This window comes from Alosa pseudoharengus, unplaced genomic scaffold (assembly GCF_046254945.1).
Source record: "Alosa pseudoharengus isolate Yale_2024_CS ecotype anadromous, Long Island Sound unplaced genomic scaffold, YU_APseudo_1.1 YU_APseudo_1.1_scf_5, whole genome shotgun sequence".
NCBI classification, from domain to species: Eukaryota; Metazoa; Chordata; class Actinopteri; order Clupeiformes; family Clupeidae; genus Alosa; species Alosa pseudoharengus.
Genome location: NW_027468837.1, coordinates 4,404,636 through 4,421,243, shown reverse-complemented (window position 1 = coordinate 4,421,243; position 16,608 = coordinate 4,404,636). Strand labels below are relative to the sequence as shown.

General features: G+C 40.3%; 1 protein-coding gene across 1 annotated transcript; it reads right to left on the bottom strand.

Moving 5' to 3' along the window:
* Positions 1-630: 630 nt before the first annotated feature.
* On the bottom strand, positions 631-12,059 carry pdhb (pyruvate dehydrogenase E1 subunit beta). Its single transcript, XM_076267481.1, has 10 exons — positions 11,961-12,059; positions 11,797-11,856; positions 11,194-11,301; positions 8,599-8,661; positions 8,452-8,487; positions 7,974-8,259; positions 7,665-7,775; positions 6,994-7,085; positions 1,195-1,336; positions 631-1,082 (listed from the first exon to the last, which is right to left on the bottom strand). The coding sequence occupies exons 1-10, from the start codon at positions 11,994-11,996 to the stop codon at positions 937-939; spliced, it is 1,080 nt and encodes a 359-aa protein (XP_076123596.1). The 5' UTR covers positions 11,997-12,059; the 3' UTR covers positions 631-936.
* Positions 12,060-16,608: the final 4,549 nt, after the last annotated feature.

The following is a 16,608-nucleotide window of genomic DNA, read 5'->3' as shown; positions in this document are numbered from 1 at the left end:
GTGAGGATATTAGCAGAGACGGTTGATAAAGTGAGACGATTCATAAGAGGGTAGATATTGTCTACCTTAATTTAGGAAAATTAAATTTAATACTTTTTAATACTTTTAAGACTCCGCGGGTACCGTGGGATTGTTACGGTGCATATGTTGTTCACGTGATGTGCACTTGATTTTTGTCCATGATAAAATGACACGTCTTGTTGCCTACATTTAATGTTCCTATTGATTTAAAAAAAAGAAATCATTACAACCAATGCTGATGTGGTAGTGTTTTTTTTTTACCCAACCAGTCTCCTATTGCTTCTAACAGTGGGCTAAATCCGCTTAGGGACATTTTCTTATAATTCCAGAAGAAACCAAAACAGCACAGAAATGGGCTCGTTTTTTTATTTAAGCAATATAGCATGAGTGTGAGTGGCCTATAGCCCACCCAGGGGTGATTTTTTTTTTAATTGTGTGTGTATGTGTGTGTGTGTGGGGGGAGGATCAAAATAAGGTCAGGGGGGTGTTTGCTCAAAAAAGGTTGAGAACCACTGCGCTAATACATCAATGGACACCCAAATGGTTAAATATCATTCAGCTGTCAAGACAAACAGACCTTAGATAATGAAAGCATTTTATCATTTCATGTGGAATTTAATTTTGTTTATTGTTGATTACAATGGAATTTACAGTATCATAGTACACAATTTACTTTTTTGACAACCATAATAAATATTTCCTCTTCCCCAAAATTGCTTAAGGATTCTTATCAGTTGATAAAGGAAAAACATACCCATAGAAAGACTGAATAATGTAACAGGCTGGAACTGTGGAGCACTAGACTAGGAGTCTCTCTGGGATGTTCACGGCTGCTACTCATGTATTCAAATGTAAGTTTGTAGACAAGGGATTAGGGTCCAGGTGAGCTACAGAGTGTGAATGACATCTGAGAAATTAAACATTTAATGTCTTCTTGACAGAAAAAATGATGTCCTTAATCTGAGGTACACTATTGTCTTCCAAAATTTTGGCATAGGGCATGGGGATATCAACCCCTGTTACTCTCACAGCTGGGGCATCCAAATAGTTGAAAGCTGGACCTGGAAGCCATGAGAAAAGCGATACAAATTACTATAATTCAGAGGGGTGCCATAACATATTTTGTGCCAAGCATGATTTTCCTCTCGAAAACCAGGCAGCACAAATACTCACCCTCCATGACTCTGGCACAAATCTCCGCACCAACACCAAATTGGGGCCAGCCACCCTCAACAGTCACAAGGTGATTTGTTTTCATCACACTGGCTTCAATGGTCTCCACATCCAGGGGTCTGATAGTACGCAGATTTATGACCTGGGGGCATGATTCATGACCGGTAAAGCACAGAAAACAAAGTCACTGAAATGAATCGCAGAGCTTTTTGAGAAGTTGACATCTAGGGTGAAATATTTTTTTTACTTTTTGGAAAATTAGCTCATTTGCCATCTACCCCAAAGTTAGATAAGCAGATACACACCCTTCTCTTCTCTGTGCAGGGATGGATTACTGCACGGGCCTACCGGGCCCAGGCCCAGGGGGTCAGGGGGCCCTGAAGCCCAAGCCTTTGCATGGAATCATTGCCTCAATATCAACAAATCAGGATGTAGGCTATGAATCTGATTGAATTTAGTATTGGCCATCCCCAAAATTCACCAGAATACAGAAAATTACATCAAACAAATTAAAAATGTTCTGGGGGAGTACCCCCAAACCCCCCCTCCTACATATACGACAATAAGTGGGGGCCCTTAATACATCTGGGCCCAGGGGCCCGAAAGTTCATAATCCGCCAATGTCTCTGTGCATGCAATAACCCATTCCGACACCCCCACTGTTAGCCTAGCTTAGCATCATTCACTGTAAGTGGGTTACACCAGTTAGTCTGTGGCTCCCAAAAGTGACAAAATAGACTTTTCCGCTGCAAGTTCCATTTAAATGAACAGGCCTTCCCAATGTTCGGGGGTCCAATAATTTTGTAGCCTATAACTAGATGCATTAATTGAAGCGAAGCAAACAAATTATGTATTGCTCTATCTTGGTCAGTCTTTCGTATCATTCGTAAGTATAGTCCAGGCAATCTGTGAGAAAAAAACACCCAACCCAAAACTAATTGCAACAGAAATTATTTTTGTTGTATTCAGTTTATGAAACCTTTTCATATCACATACCAAAAGTCCATGAAAATCCAAGTGGTGGAACATTGTCAAAATTGGAATTATTTGTGCATAGGTCAGTGGCAAAAAGCTGCACCTTTGGCAGTTTTATTGAACTTTCATAGTACAGGGGATATGTGAAAATTAGGTCAAATTCTTTCATAAAGGCATGAAACTTGGTGAACTTGTACAGTTTGGAGCGCTGAAAATTTTCAGATATAAAACCATTATCAAAAAACCCTAATGGTCGCCGTGGCAACCATTAAATGTTCCACTATAACTGAATTACGCCTATTCTTCATTATATCTCCTGAAACAAACATGGTATCTCAGAACCAATGATGCCTACAGGGATGAGCAGTATTTATTACATGTATTCCATATTTCAAATACAAAAAATATCATATATTCGTAATTTGTATTTGACTGGGTTGAAAAAAAGGCTTCGTATTTTGTATCAAAATACTTTATAAGTATGCATTTTTGTAGTTTAGAATATTGACAAATATTTTTGGTAAAACCAATACTTTTGGTGATGTGATGACATCATAACTGACTTGGGCTGACTTACAGTTTTAATTTGCCCACATTTGTGATAATATTGAGATTCAGGAAGATGATCCAGTGCAAGTTGATTAACTTTAGGCGGGTCAATATAGGGTTCAACATCAAAAAATTGATCCAAAAGGTTTTTTTATGGATTCTGGTACTGTTAGACATGCTAAATAACATACTAAAAATCTAGTAAAATCGGACCTTGAGAAATGATGGCCACCAAAATGGCTGCCAAGAGGTTATAATGGCTATGGGCCCTATCATGACAGTCAACAGCACAGCACAAAGTGTATAATCATTGTGATGCAACACATATTTCTATTGTACACTCAAGTTTTTCGTCATCTCTTTTATTGAGCAATGCACCAAGGGGTGTAGCCATTAACGACCTAAGGAGGGGTCTAGCGCATTATCTAAAAATCACTATCGTACACTACCTAAAACGCATTACGCCACTGACCAAGAAATACCTGGTCAGAAATCCATGGCTAGTTGTTTATCTGTTATTTTAAGAGTGTTTTATCAACAGTGATGGGCGGGTGCACAACTACACCCTGCTTTTCTCGTCCACAGGAACGTGAACCAGCGCACATCCATGCAAAACATTACAAATTACATGATTACAATGGGGAACATAATAATTATAATAAAGACATCAGGAAATACGTCTCACAATGAGTAGTTTCACCATTCACCATCATTTGCAAATTGTTAATGACAGTTAAAAGTGAATAGGCGAGAGGCACATATGGAGCACATCTGAAGACGCACTGTCACGAGATGTAAGCAAGTCCTCTGCAGGATAAATGTCCTTAGGTTTTTTATTCAGTCATTTAAACACTATTGGTATAAGTGTTGCCTTTTTCAGGCTATTTTGTCAATGGTAACCTATTGTCAGTCAATAGCGTAATTAACTGTGTAACTGTTTTGTGTTGACTATGACACCACAGAGAAGTTAGTTTTCCTTTGCCAATGAGTTCAAATAATAGACGAGTGCAGATGCATTTATAGGCTATACTCTGCTAGGTTTTAAAGCATGGTTTAGTGGAATACCTGTTCCATACAGTCTCGCATGCAAGCAAATTCCTTCAAATGGGCCGCTGACTACTACAATACCGTTGCGCTGTTTGAAGTCCAAATGCTTGCTGTTAAAGGGAATGACAGATGTCACTCTCATTGGTTTAAAGGATGTAACGCCCAAAACACACCCATGACTAACTAAGAAACATAAGATCCACTTTTTTGCGCCAGGTGCCGGACTTTTGAAAACAAAACCACACCCAATGTGGACTGGACAAACCCCTAAGCTATTTGCTAGTGACCATGCGTATTAGACAAATATAGCCCTATATCTCAATTACTATTCAGCCCACAGGGGTGAATCTGAGGACAAATGATGGTCAAATTAAACAATAATATGATTTTAAATGTTAACATTGAACATTTTGGCATGCTCTAGCTTTTTCAGCGATATATTAAAATCTATGTGTTTTAATAAAGAGTAAATGCAATACAGGAATATGTACCATGTCCAAGGCATGGAGGAAGATAATACTTAACTGGTATCATATCTCATCTAGAGGGCATATGCTTTTAGAAAATATATAGTTTAGGGTGTTTAATTTGTTTTCCATAGACAGTATAGGCTAAAATGTATCCGCTTTACACAAGATTCGCCTATATAGAATATAGGGCAATGTATTGTGCATGGCATGGAGGAAGATGGGAAATGTCTTAAATTGTGTAATATCTCATCTAGAGGGTATATGCTTTCAGAAAATATATAGTTTAGGGTGTTTACTTTGTTTTCCCTTGACTGTGCCAAAATGTATCCACTGTACACTAGATTCGCCTATGCAGAATAGAGGGCGATGTGTTGTGCATGGCATGGAGGAAGATGAGACATGTCTTAACTGGTTTTATATCTCATCTACAAGTAATATGCTTTCAGGAAATATATAGTTTAGGGTATTTAATTTGTTTTCCATAGCCAGTATAGGCTAAAATGTATCCGCTTTACACTAGATTCGCCTATACAGAATATAGGGCAGTGTATTGTGCATGGCATGGAGGGAGATGGGAAATGTCTTAAATTGTGTTATATCTCATCTAATGGGTATATGCTTTCAGAAAATATATAGTTTAGGGTGTTTAATTTGTTTTCCCTTGATTATACATGCCAAAATGTATCCACTGTACACTAGATTCGTCTATGCAGAATAGAGGGCAATGTGTTGTGCATGGCATGGAGGAAGATGAGACATGTCTTAACTGGTGTTATATCTCATCTACAAGTAATATGCTTTCAGGAAATATATAGTTTAGGGTATTTAATTTGCTTTCCCTAGACAGTATATGTCAAAATGTGTCCGCTTTACACTAGATTCGCCTATACAGAATAGAGGCCAATGTATTGTGCATTGCATGGAGGAAGATGAGACATGTCCTATTTGGTGTCATATCACTTCTAGAGGTTATATGCTTTTAGAAAATATATAGTTTATGATGTTTAATTTGTTTCCCTTAATAGTGCAGGCCAAAATGTATCAGCTGTTCACTTAATTCACCTATACAGAATAGAGGAGTATGTATTATGCATGGTATGGAGGAAGATGGGACATAAGCTGATTAATGCTATATTTCATGTAGGGCATATGCTTTTAGAATATGTATAATTTTGGCTGTTCTATGATTTTGGTAAAACCATGACCCATCCATAGGAATGCATTTTAATTATTAATCTTAAACTTTATTTATTAGTATAGCATGCACCTTTTGCCAGACGTCACAACAATAGTCACCTCTTTGGAGGCTAGCTGCAGTTATCTGCACCTGTCTGTTGAATTTGGACATTATCATGTACATCTTCAACTTTGCCTTTACAATTTTCCTTCATTCATTCACTTACATAAACATACTTGATGATTACTATTTTAGCCAAAATTGTGCAAAGTAAAGAGGCATCATACAGGCCCCTCTGATTGGACAGACAGTCTCAACAGATCAGTCAACCCCCCGGGCAAGAGGTCAATTACTATAAGTCTTGGAAAATAATGGACTGATACTTTCGTGTGATATACTGTATATGATTCAGTGACCTCTAAATCAGACCACCAAAAACACTTTCCTAGGCTGAATAATGCTTAACTATATGTTTGTACAACTTTAACATTGTGGAACACTTAAATGCAAAAACACACTGGCTCTATTTAAAGACTGAACAACCATTTCCATTGATTCAAAGGGCCAAAATAAAAAAAATAGACACCAATTAGCAACAAACAAGTCTGAAATAAGCCTGAGAAATGTACTAACTCTTTGAAAATAAAAGAATGTTCTAAAATTCCATGTTAAGTAAGATGGGATCAGATATTCTTTAGAATGCTTATTTTACAACAATCTAATTACAGTTTTGTCAGTTTTTGCTGAAGGATAATGCCTAAAACAACCCTTATTTTAACATATTTCCACCAACTGGATTTTCATGGACTTTTACTATGGTGTTTAGATCACCAATTGAAATATAAAAATGTGAAAATAAATTCTGTTGCAATTAGTTTTGGGTCAGACCTTACTTTGCCTGGACTAGTAGTTCTTTCGCCATCATTGAAAGTAAGCAAGTAATATGCTACATTTCTATGCAACATCTTCTATTATTCTATTGTTTTCTCAGCAGATGCATGAAAGGGCAGGCAAACCAATAAGACTTTATTGGCGTTTTGGCAAGAAACCTAGCCTATCGGAAAATAAATCTTGACCATGTCAACATTGGGCGAACAGAACACAGATGCAAAGCGGAGTTGATATGGCAAACCAATTTAGCCTATTCTTGCAGTTGATAAGCAGCCATTTTCCACATGCCAAAGCGGCACAGTACCTGCCATAATTCAGCTGCCAACACAAAAATATACTCGCCATTGGCGCTTGGTGGGTGCTAATTTCGAGCCCTGGTTGTATGTATCCTCTTATCCGACTGGAGTACACCGCAAAAACTTGCCGTATTGCCTTTACAGTTTTTTCTGTGGCATTGTTTTAGTGTTGGTATTGAGATATTTAGGCATGGTATTGTATTGAAGTCATAATTTTGGTGTCATGTCAACATACAACAGTGCATTGAGCAAGTTTAGATTCCTTTTTCTAGCTGCATTTCTTTTCATACTCAACTTTGTTATACACAGCAAAAATATATATAGTTTCTGACATGTAACTTGGTGCAAATGTTCCTTATCTCATAATGTTACTAATTACATACAAAAGGCTCACCTCGCACTCAACACCCTCTTTTGCCAAGACTGCTGCAGCATCAAGACAATGGCCAACCATACGGGAATGTGACACAAGAGTGATGTGATTACCTGTGCAAAACAACATATGAACATATTACAAGGGGGCAAAGACTGTCACTAAAATCACACAGTTGCGCTAACCAGTACACCACCATGACTATGACTGCACATGGGTATTTTGAACCGCATTTCGGAGCAGTGTTCTGAAACATTTGCGCTCTGAAAGCTTGATACCGCTTCAAAACGTTAGTTTCGAGCATTACATCCCTCTAAATTGGGGGCTTGTTCTGTTCAGGTTAGTTGTCTATTTGGTGTGTTTGAAGGCACTTTAATTAATTGATTGCATCTGGCTATGCATTTGGCCAATGTCAGATCTGCTTTGTATAAGCAGAGTTCAGTTTTTTGCAGATGTTTTTTACAGCAGCGGCTTTGCAAGTGGATTTTATGTTTGAGGAGAGGATTTTCAGATCAGAAAAAGAAGTAAGTGTTGTCACATTAATACACTGCATTTTGAGTTTAACTAATTCTCCAAATTCTATGCAATTACATATTCAACCACAAATTGTAATGTCTTGTGCCATGTTTTCTAACGCACATGTCCGAGTGGTGCATTATGTCTTATTTCTGGATTCTGTTTAGGGCACCTACCTTGTCTTTCAACTTTGGCCTTTCCAATAGGTACAGTGAAATCCTTGGACAGGGTATCTTCTGACATTTCAAAAGCCACACCGTACATGAGCTCATTCTCAAGGAACACCACTACAAGATAAAATAATGTCTATTAAACAGAGGCTATTTCCAATGCTGATTAAAAAAAGAGCAAATATACTATGGCTACTGCTTGTTTGTTACCACCATGGCTGCCTCTACCATTAAAAGGTTCAAGCACAGCTAGGGAGATTCACAGAAGATGGGAGATTCACAGAAATGGTATCATCAGTTATACAAGCCTCCAACCTGGGTTATCATCTCGGATAGCTGCTTTGAGAAGGCCTTTGGCGTCTTCCGAGTTCCATGGGCTAACCACCTTCAACCCAGGGCAATGACCGTACCAGGCTGCAAAGCACTGGGAGTGCTGAGCTGCCACACCTGCTGAGGCACCGTTGGGGCCTCTGAACACAATTGGGACAGGCTGCAGTCCTGCAGACATGTAGTAGGTTTTGGCAGCAGAGTTGATTACTTGGTCGATGGCTTGCATGGAGAAATTGAAGGTCATGAACTCGCAGATGGGTCTGAGACCAGCCTGGATAAATAGTTAGATTTAAGTTGGTATTCACATAACCAAGACAATTCTCAGAAAAAAAACATCTTTATATTCTCCCAAACTTTTTAAAGTGTCTTGTGTCTAAAACCCAAACAGAATGCTGAAAGTCATTATTGTTTTCATTATTGTTATTCAGTCCACGCACTCCCACACAGAAAAAAAAGGACTCACCATTGCGGCACCAACAGCAATACCGGCAAATCCCATCTGTGTAAATAGCATAGATATTGTACTTAGTTGTTACATCTAATAAATGTTACAGTTACATCTAATAAATTCTTGATAATCACTAATATATCTAAAAGAGAGAAACCTTACCTCAGTAATAGGTGTGTCAATGATGCGTTTATCGCCATATTTCTTCCAAAGACCTCTACTTACCTAAAATATCCCAACAAATGAAATAAAACAATACAATAAGTTCATTCATTATTCACTGTATAAAATACAAAACATTGAGCCTAAACTTAAAGGGTACTTAAATGGGCCTTTTACACCTATGTAGATATTCCATCCAAAATCAGCTGTTTCCAGCTGTAATTGTAAGTCAGTTGCAACAATAACAATGTCTACACTATGGGTCTGTCCGAAAGGGAAAGCAGCGGCTTATCTATCTAACGAGTCACTTGCCTTAGCAGGCATCAAGGTACCAGCTACAAACTTTGTTTCAGATGGCCTAGCAAGATACCAAGACAGAACTCTCTTGCCAGGATACCAGAAAGCAGAATAACGTAACTGCATCAACAGCTGCTCAGAATTTTGTTTAAGGCAGCATGACATCTATGATCTATAAAGTTATATTTTTTATCAGTGTTTTGTGTTTTGAACAGTAGTGATTATAGAGGAAAAATGCTAGGGGTGAGAATCACAGAGTAACTCACAATAGGACACGATCACGCCATGCATCATGATATAATAATTCTGCCATATTCCATAAATTGCAAGACAGTATCTGTTCAACTGAAGAGGACAAAATAGTCCAAAAAAAGCAGGAATTATATATGTTGTTCACTATGTTGTTAAGTCAGTTTAACAAAATTTGACCGTTGACCTTTAACAATACACAACAGAGTACATACAAATCAAAAAACCTTGGACAAGGAGGTGGAGGGTAGTGCTTCTTTGAAACAAAATGGTTGGGTGAATAAATTAGTTTTCAATTGTCTTGAGTCTGAAAAGAAATGTATCAATGTTTGGTGTCACAATGAACACAACTTGAATATTATAGCAATACCATAACTATCATATGAAGATTTTTTTCGTCGCACCCCTTGAAAATATGGGGAGTGGCACAACTGTCATGCACCAACGTTGATTGTTATAAATGTGAATAAATGTCTGCTGCTCTCGATATTTATACGGCTCTTCAGAATGCTACAGAAAGTTCCATTATATTCCCAACGTTCATAGGTCCATTAGTGGTTACACTTTACTTGACAGAATCGACATAAGAGTGACATGACACTGTCATGAACGTGTAATAAACAAGTCATAAACCTTTATGACATAACGCTTCTGTTATTAAGTGACATTCGGTTTTTGTCATAACAAGTTAAGGTTAGGATTAGGGTTAGGTTTTGGGTTAGGGTTAGAGGTTAGGGTTAGGGTTCATGTGTTATGACAGTGTCATGTCATAGACCTCTCCAGAATAAGTCCCGCCTCCTAACTTCCGTATCCATCCAACCTTCGGTCGTCAAATGTCTATTGGAAATAACATGGCGTTTTGAAAGATCGTACCTGTCAAACTGTAGGTGACAAAGTAGAAAAAGCTGGTGGGCCGATTGGCCCACTGCCATCTAGTTTCAACTGGATTTTTTGATTGTCGGTGCCGTTTAAGTAGTAAACGATTATTAATGCTAACAGGGAGCTAGTTCCGATGTACGCGGGCAGAGGAGCGCGTTAGATGGCTCACAGCCAACCAGTCACAACCTAACGTGATGGTCATTTTCAAGTGTGATTCATGCGTGGTTTCAGTGGTCTATAAATTTAAATCGTTTGCAAGGTTCAGCCTCTTTTCAACATGACTTAACTTTGGTTTGACTGTGCGAGTTTGTTGGCTGTTATTAAAATATTTGAAAAAGAAAGAAATTGCCAACGAAGACACTAAAGACATGACGAGATGATTTTTTTCACGAATAACAGATAATGATAAGCAGACTAGGAATCAGAGGCTAAATCGTATTGAGTCGATAGCTTTATTTTGCGTGACCTTGATCAGAACAGTAACGTTTTCAGAATGTACGTTGGTTAGAGAGGTATTTTTTTGTTTTCACTGTTTCCGTAATGTGTAGCTGGGTCATGGTTGGAAAAGCGTTAAAGCAGCTGCAGGTCAACTAACGTTAGCTAAGTCTTCACTACATCTGGCAACCCAGAAGAGGCTCGCGTCTGGTAGTCTTGAGAACGTTCACCAGTGTTTTGATTTTGGCCTACAGAACGTTCAGTAACAATCCTACAAATCGCTTCTTTAAGATGTTGCAAGTAATTCTGGATAATGACACGTTTGTTGATATTTAAACCAAACACAAAACCATTCCCCCACCCCTTTGGTGATTGGATGGAGCAGTTTTGCTATAGTTTGGGGGACAGGATTGCTCTACTTTGTTTTCAATTCATGGAGCCAGGGATGTGTACGAAGACCTTTTTTTCATTGTTAGTACCCTACTGTGTACTCACAGAATGGTGCGATAGCAGATTGTGAGGAGATATGAATTCACTGAATGTAACAAAAAGTGTTAGGGATTAGAAATCACTTAAAATAACAGGCGTTCCCTTTCAGCTGGGAGCCAAAAGTTTAATAAACAATTGGACATCACTAATTAAAATTCTTCCATTATAAGTACAGAGAATGAGTGGGGTGACTGCAATAGGTGACATGATGAATTATAGCCTCTCAATTATGCAGAGTTCACTGACCTTGTAAGCACCATCATACTGTGCCACTTCTTCACCCAGCAAGAACACCTTTTCATCTCTCTCAAGCTCCTCATCCATGGCTTGATTGAGAGCATCTCGCACAGTTACCTAGGGAATATCACTTTATGTTAGCTGGAGTAAAGTATAATGACATAATGGTTAAGACAAACTATGTCATTGGATTTTCTAATTAAATAGATAGCTAGCCTGCACATCAGCACAGGACCAACCCAGGGAAGCTTAGCTTTATTTTCGGAAGCTGTTTAAACAAACAGTCTGATTCAAGTTGGCTTCACTAATTATTTGGGAAAGACAACACGTCACAGTGTAAACAAAGACTGATTACTGACCCGCTTTAACCCTCTCTGGTGTAAATTAACAGGGAGCTCATACGTTAGCATACAAGTTAAGTAGCTTAGGGAGGGTAACGATAACTCATTTTCAGTTTCAAAATCAAGGAAAAAAAGAAAGACAAGATGACAAAAGCGTGATCAGAACAAGTACAATGTTCATCCAAACATTAACTAATGCAGTGACGTTAACGTCATTTGAAACAGCTTCATCAGCTGCTCTGCTGAAGGTTAGAGCATCGCATTGCCAAACCTGCAAAGAGGCCGGCGCCGTCCTGTGGATCTCTCTTCGTAAGACCAGCGACACAGCATTCTGAATCACATAAAAAATATAACAAAATATAACATTATATATAGGTCGGTTCTTTGTCAACGGACAGTTGTTTGTTGCTATAAAAATATATTCTTAGTACTTACCTTCCCAGAGCGAAGAAAGCACCTCAGAGACGCCATGTTGACCCTGTCCTCTATTGGAAGGAGTGGCTGAGAGAATGTCTAATAAACGTAAACGGGCTCTGGAGTGGTTATGAGGTGATGACTCGCTTCCAATGAGAATGAGCGTTGCTGAATCAAGCAATGTCTTCTTCTTCTTTAAATTTTGTTGGCGGTTGGCATACCGACTTGGTGCAATACCGCCATCAAGTGTTTGGGGTGTGGAGCATCAATGCAGATTTAGCTTTATTTTTATGTTGCCAGAGCAGATTTTACAGTGCCTAAAAAGTCTTCAGCCCCATGCTAAAGTTGACTAAAAAGAGGACTAAAACAAATCATCTTTTGGAAATGGATCTTAATGCCTTAATTAAAAAAATGAGGGGTTCTCAATGTTTTTGGTTCCAAGGACCCCTTTTTGGGGGAGAAAATATTCCGAGGACCCCCTCATAACCATAACAATTAAGCATGTCATTTGTATTCTCTGAAGTTGTGGACAGGTCCACTATCCCATGTTTTTTTGGCAGATGTGCAACTTCGTCTTTTGTCAGTTTTGGATTTTGTATCACTTGACAACATGGACTGACTTAAACATTTCTACATATTCATCAGCTAGCTGGCTAACAAATAAGCCAAGCTAAGCAGTAGTAGGAATTGTTTTATGGGTGAAAAGGGGCATCATCTGTAGATATACATTTTTAAAATGATAAAACTCAACTTTATCATTTCAAGGAAATTATTTTGCGGACCCCTGGACCCTCTTTGAGAACCACTGCTAGGACACCAATTTTCTTTGTGAATGGATAATGTATCGTAAATAAATAAATGTCCTTTCTTAAAATACAGGGTGCATAAGTATTCATACCCCTATGTTAAACCTACTGTATGTTGAATTCCCATAGAGGCCGGCAGATTTTTATTTTTAAAAGCCAGTTATTTCATGGATCCAGGGTAGGCCTACTATAACCCGACTCTCGCCAGATGAATTTCGTTCCCCCTAGCTCCACTCATCCATCTGGGATCGATCCATTGGAGTGGTGTTTCAGAAGGCTGGGCCTTATCAAAAATCCTTGCATATGATTGGATAAGCCACTTGTCCGTCATCTATTGACGTGCTACTTCAACCACTCACATCGAAGCCAACCCGTGATGCTGAGAACAGTCTCACAGTCGTTTCTACGCTACGTCACATCTATGAAACTCCCGCCCTGCGTCTTGATTGGCTCTACCATACAATCTGGTGCCGAAATCACTCTCAACGGAAGCGATCCCAGATGGATGTGAGTGGAGTTAGGTGGATCTAGATGGAACGAAATTCATCTGGCGAGAGTCAGGTTAGGCCTACTATACATCCTGACAAAGTTCCCTTTGATAGATAGATACTTTTATTCATCCCCGCAGGGGAAATTCAGATGTCCAGCAGCCTTGTTGTCTACCAACAAGCATTCTCACTGCAATACACTCATAAAAACCCTGACAACAACAGTTAATAAAACTAGATGTACCGCAGAGCGGTACAAAATATGACCGCCGCCCAGCCCAGCACATTTTTTCCACAAAAATAAATCACGCTGAAAGGCCTATATGATTCTAACTGTCTCACTAAATTGCATTATCCACACTCAATTCTCACTGGTATCTGCTAGACAACAAGTAGCAAAACATGATTAGTTCATAGATTTCACATGTAAAATTCATTTTATACAACCCCACCCCCATCTTGCCTGTTCATAATTCTGAGAAATTCTTGAATTGTGTGCATGTGTGCGTGTACACGTTTATGTTTATGTGTGTGTGTGTGTGTGTGCGTGCTTGTGTGTTTGCCTGTGCATGTGCATGCATGCGTACATATGTCTACTGTGTGAGTATGTGTCATACGTATCATTACTGTGAATGTATGTGTGTGCGTGTGTATCTGTTTATGCACATGTGTGCACATGGAATGGGTTAACATGACCCCTGGAGGCAAACATACGGAAAAAAATTGGTCATCCTAGGCCCTACGGTTCTCAAAATATTCACAGAAAACTGTGTCTGCCCTACCCTCCTTTCGGGGGGTCCAGTACAGCGGGGGGGCTACAGATCAAAATGAAAAACGATGGTTCCATGCTATCCATGTGGGGTTACATGCCCACCAAGTTTCGTGTACCCCAGTCTTTCAGTGTCCCGGGAATCCTTGTTGGTGTACGGTCACTAAATGTACACATAAATTATTTTATTGTAAGGCCCCCCATGAACATGGCATGCATTCGGATGGTGTCATAATGATCCTACACTTTCAATTTCGTGCAGTTTTGATCATGTCAGCCAGAGATATTGTGATGAAAACACCTAATTTTTTGCTTTTTAATTTACTAGGTGGCGCTATACATGAAATAAGTGGTAATGGGATGGGTTGACATGCCCCCTTAAGACCAACATACAAAAAAAAGGTGGACCTCCTAGGCCCTACGGTTCTCGAGATATTCACAGAAAACTGTCTCCGGCCACCTACAGGCCAGTTGGTGTATAGTAACATAAATTAATTTATTGTGTGGCCCCCCATGAATGGAATTCCACGAAACTTGCCGTGCATTCAGAGGGTCATAATGATCCTACACTTCCAATTTCGTGCAGTTTTGACTATGTTAGGTCACAGATACCTGCGATTACAACACCTCATTTTTACTTTTTTGTGTTTAACTAGGTGGCGCTATACATGAAATGAGTTATGGAATGGGTTGACATGGCCCTTTGAGATCAACATACAAAAAAAAAATGGTCCTCCTAAACCCTACGGTTCTCGAGATATTCACAGAAAACTGTGTCTGCCCTACCCTCCTTTTGGGGGGTGCAGTCCAGCGTGGGGGCTACAGATCAAAACGAAAAACGATGGTTCCATGCTATCCATATGGGGTTACATGCCCACCAAGTTTCGTGTACCCCGGTCTTACAGTGTCCCGGGAATCCTTGACGGAAATTTGGACATGCGAAAAAGAAGAAAAAAATAAAAAATCTGACTAAACCTATATGACCGCTGCTTCGCTGCGCGCGGTCATAATAACATAAAAAGAGTCCCAAAACAAGCTACTATCATTAGTAGTAAATAATTAATGCACTTCAAACAGGTCCGTTATGTAGTCTTATGGCGGCCGGTACAAATGATCTCCTGAACCTCTCAGTCCCGCAGCTCATGGAGAGGAGTTGGTCACTGCGTCTGCTTTGCTGGGCAACCACAGTGTCATGCAGCGGGTGGCTCCTGTTACTGAGGATGGATTTCATCATGCTCCTCATTCTTTCATCCACCAAATCTCCTAACACACACTTCCTGACCAGTTTGTCAAGTCGGTTCCCCTCCCTGGCTGTCATACAGCTGCCCCAGCACACCACAGCAAAGAATACTGCACTGGCCACAACCGACTGATAAAAAAGGTACAGCATCTCATTACAGACTTGGAGGATTTTAGCTTCCTGAGAAAAAAGAGCCTGCTCTGACCTTTCCTCTATGCTGCATTTACATGCACTGACCAGTCCAGTTTATGGTCCAGGTGGACTCCCAGGTATTTGTACGTCAATGCCCTCCCCCTCAATTACCACAGGTAGATGATGTGTCTTACGCCTCCCAAAGTCCACTATCATCTCCTTGGTTTTGGATGTATTGAGGATAAGACCATTGCACCTGCTCCAGGTCGCAAACTGTGAGATGACCCTCCTGTACTCCTCCTCGTCTCCTCCCCTCACACAAGCTGCCACAACAGTGTCATCAGAATATTTTTGTATGTGACATGATGATGTTCTGTGTGAGTCTGATGTGTATAGGGTGAAGAGGAAAGGGGATAGTACTGTACAGTTCCCTGGGGGGCCCCAATGCTTGTTTTCACAGTGTATGAGACCGTGTTCCCCAGTCTGACGTACTGTGGCCGCTCTGTCAGGTAACTGATGATCCACTCCGTGAAAGTAGGCTCCATGCCCAGATTCTCTCTCAGGATCTGAGGCTGGATGGTGTTGAATGCACTCGAGAAATCAAATAACATCAGCCTCACATACCCCCCTGTCCCATCAAGAAAAGAGATTGCTCGATTAAGCAAGTAGAGGACAGCATCCTCCACTCCCATGTACGCTCGCTAGGCAAACTGCAGGGGGTCTAGTGCCTGCTGTAGTTGTGGGCCCAGGAGCCGGAGGAGGAGCCTTTCGAGGGTCTTTATAATCACAGACGTCAGGGCAACTGGTCTGTAATCCTTGACCCCGGAAGGTCTCCCCCCCTTAGGCACTGGCACAATGCAGGATGTCTTCCACTGCTTCGGCACCTGACTCGTCTGGAGGCTCCAGTTGAGAAGTGTGCAGAGGTACCGCCAGCTCCGCAGCACAGTCCTTCAGAAGCCTCGTTGGTATTCCATCCAGTCCAGCTGACTTGCCAGGGCGCAATCTACTGAGCTCCGCCCTCACCTCCTCCACGCTAAAATAACCATTGATGGGTAATTCAGCAGAGCAGGAGGCAGCAGCAGCAGCAGAGGTGGAACAGCCGCTGGGTGGAGCAGAGCAGGAGGAAACAGCAGCAGAGGTGGAACAGCCGCTGGGTGGATATGGGTATGTTGAAGGGTATGTGATCAGAGGCGCACCTTGTCAACAGGCGAGGCAGGCAACTGCTTGGAGCCCC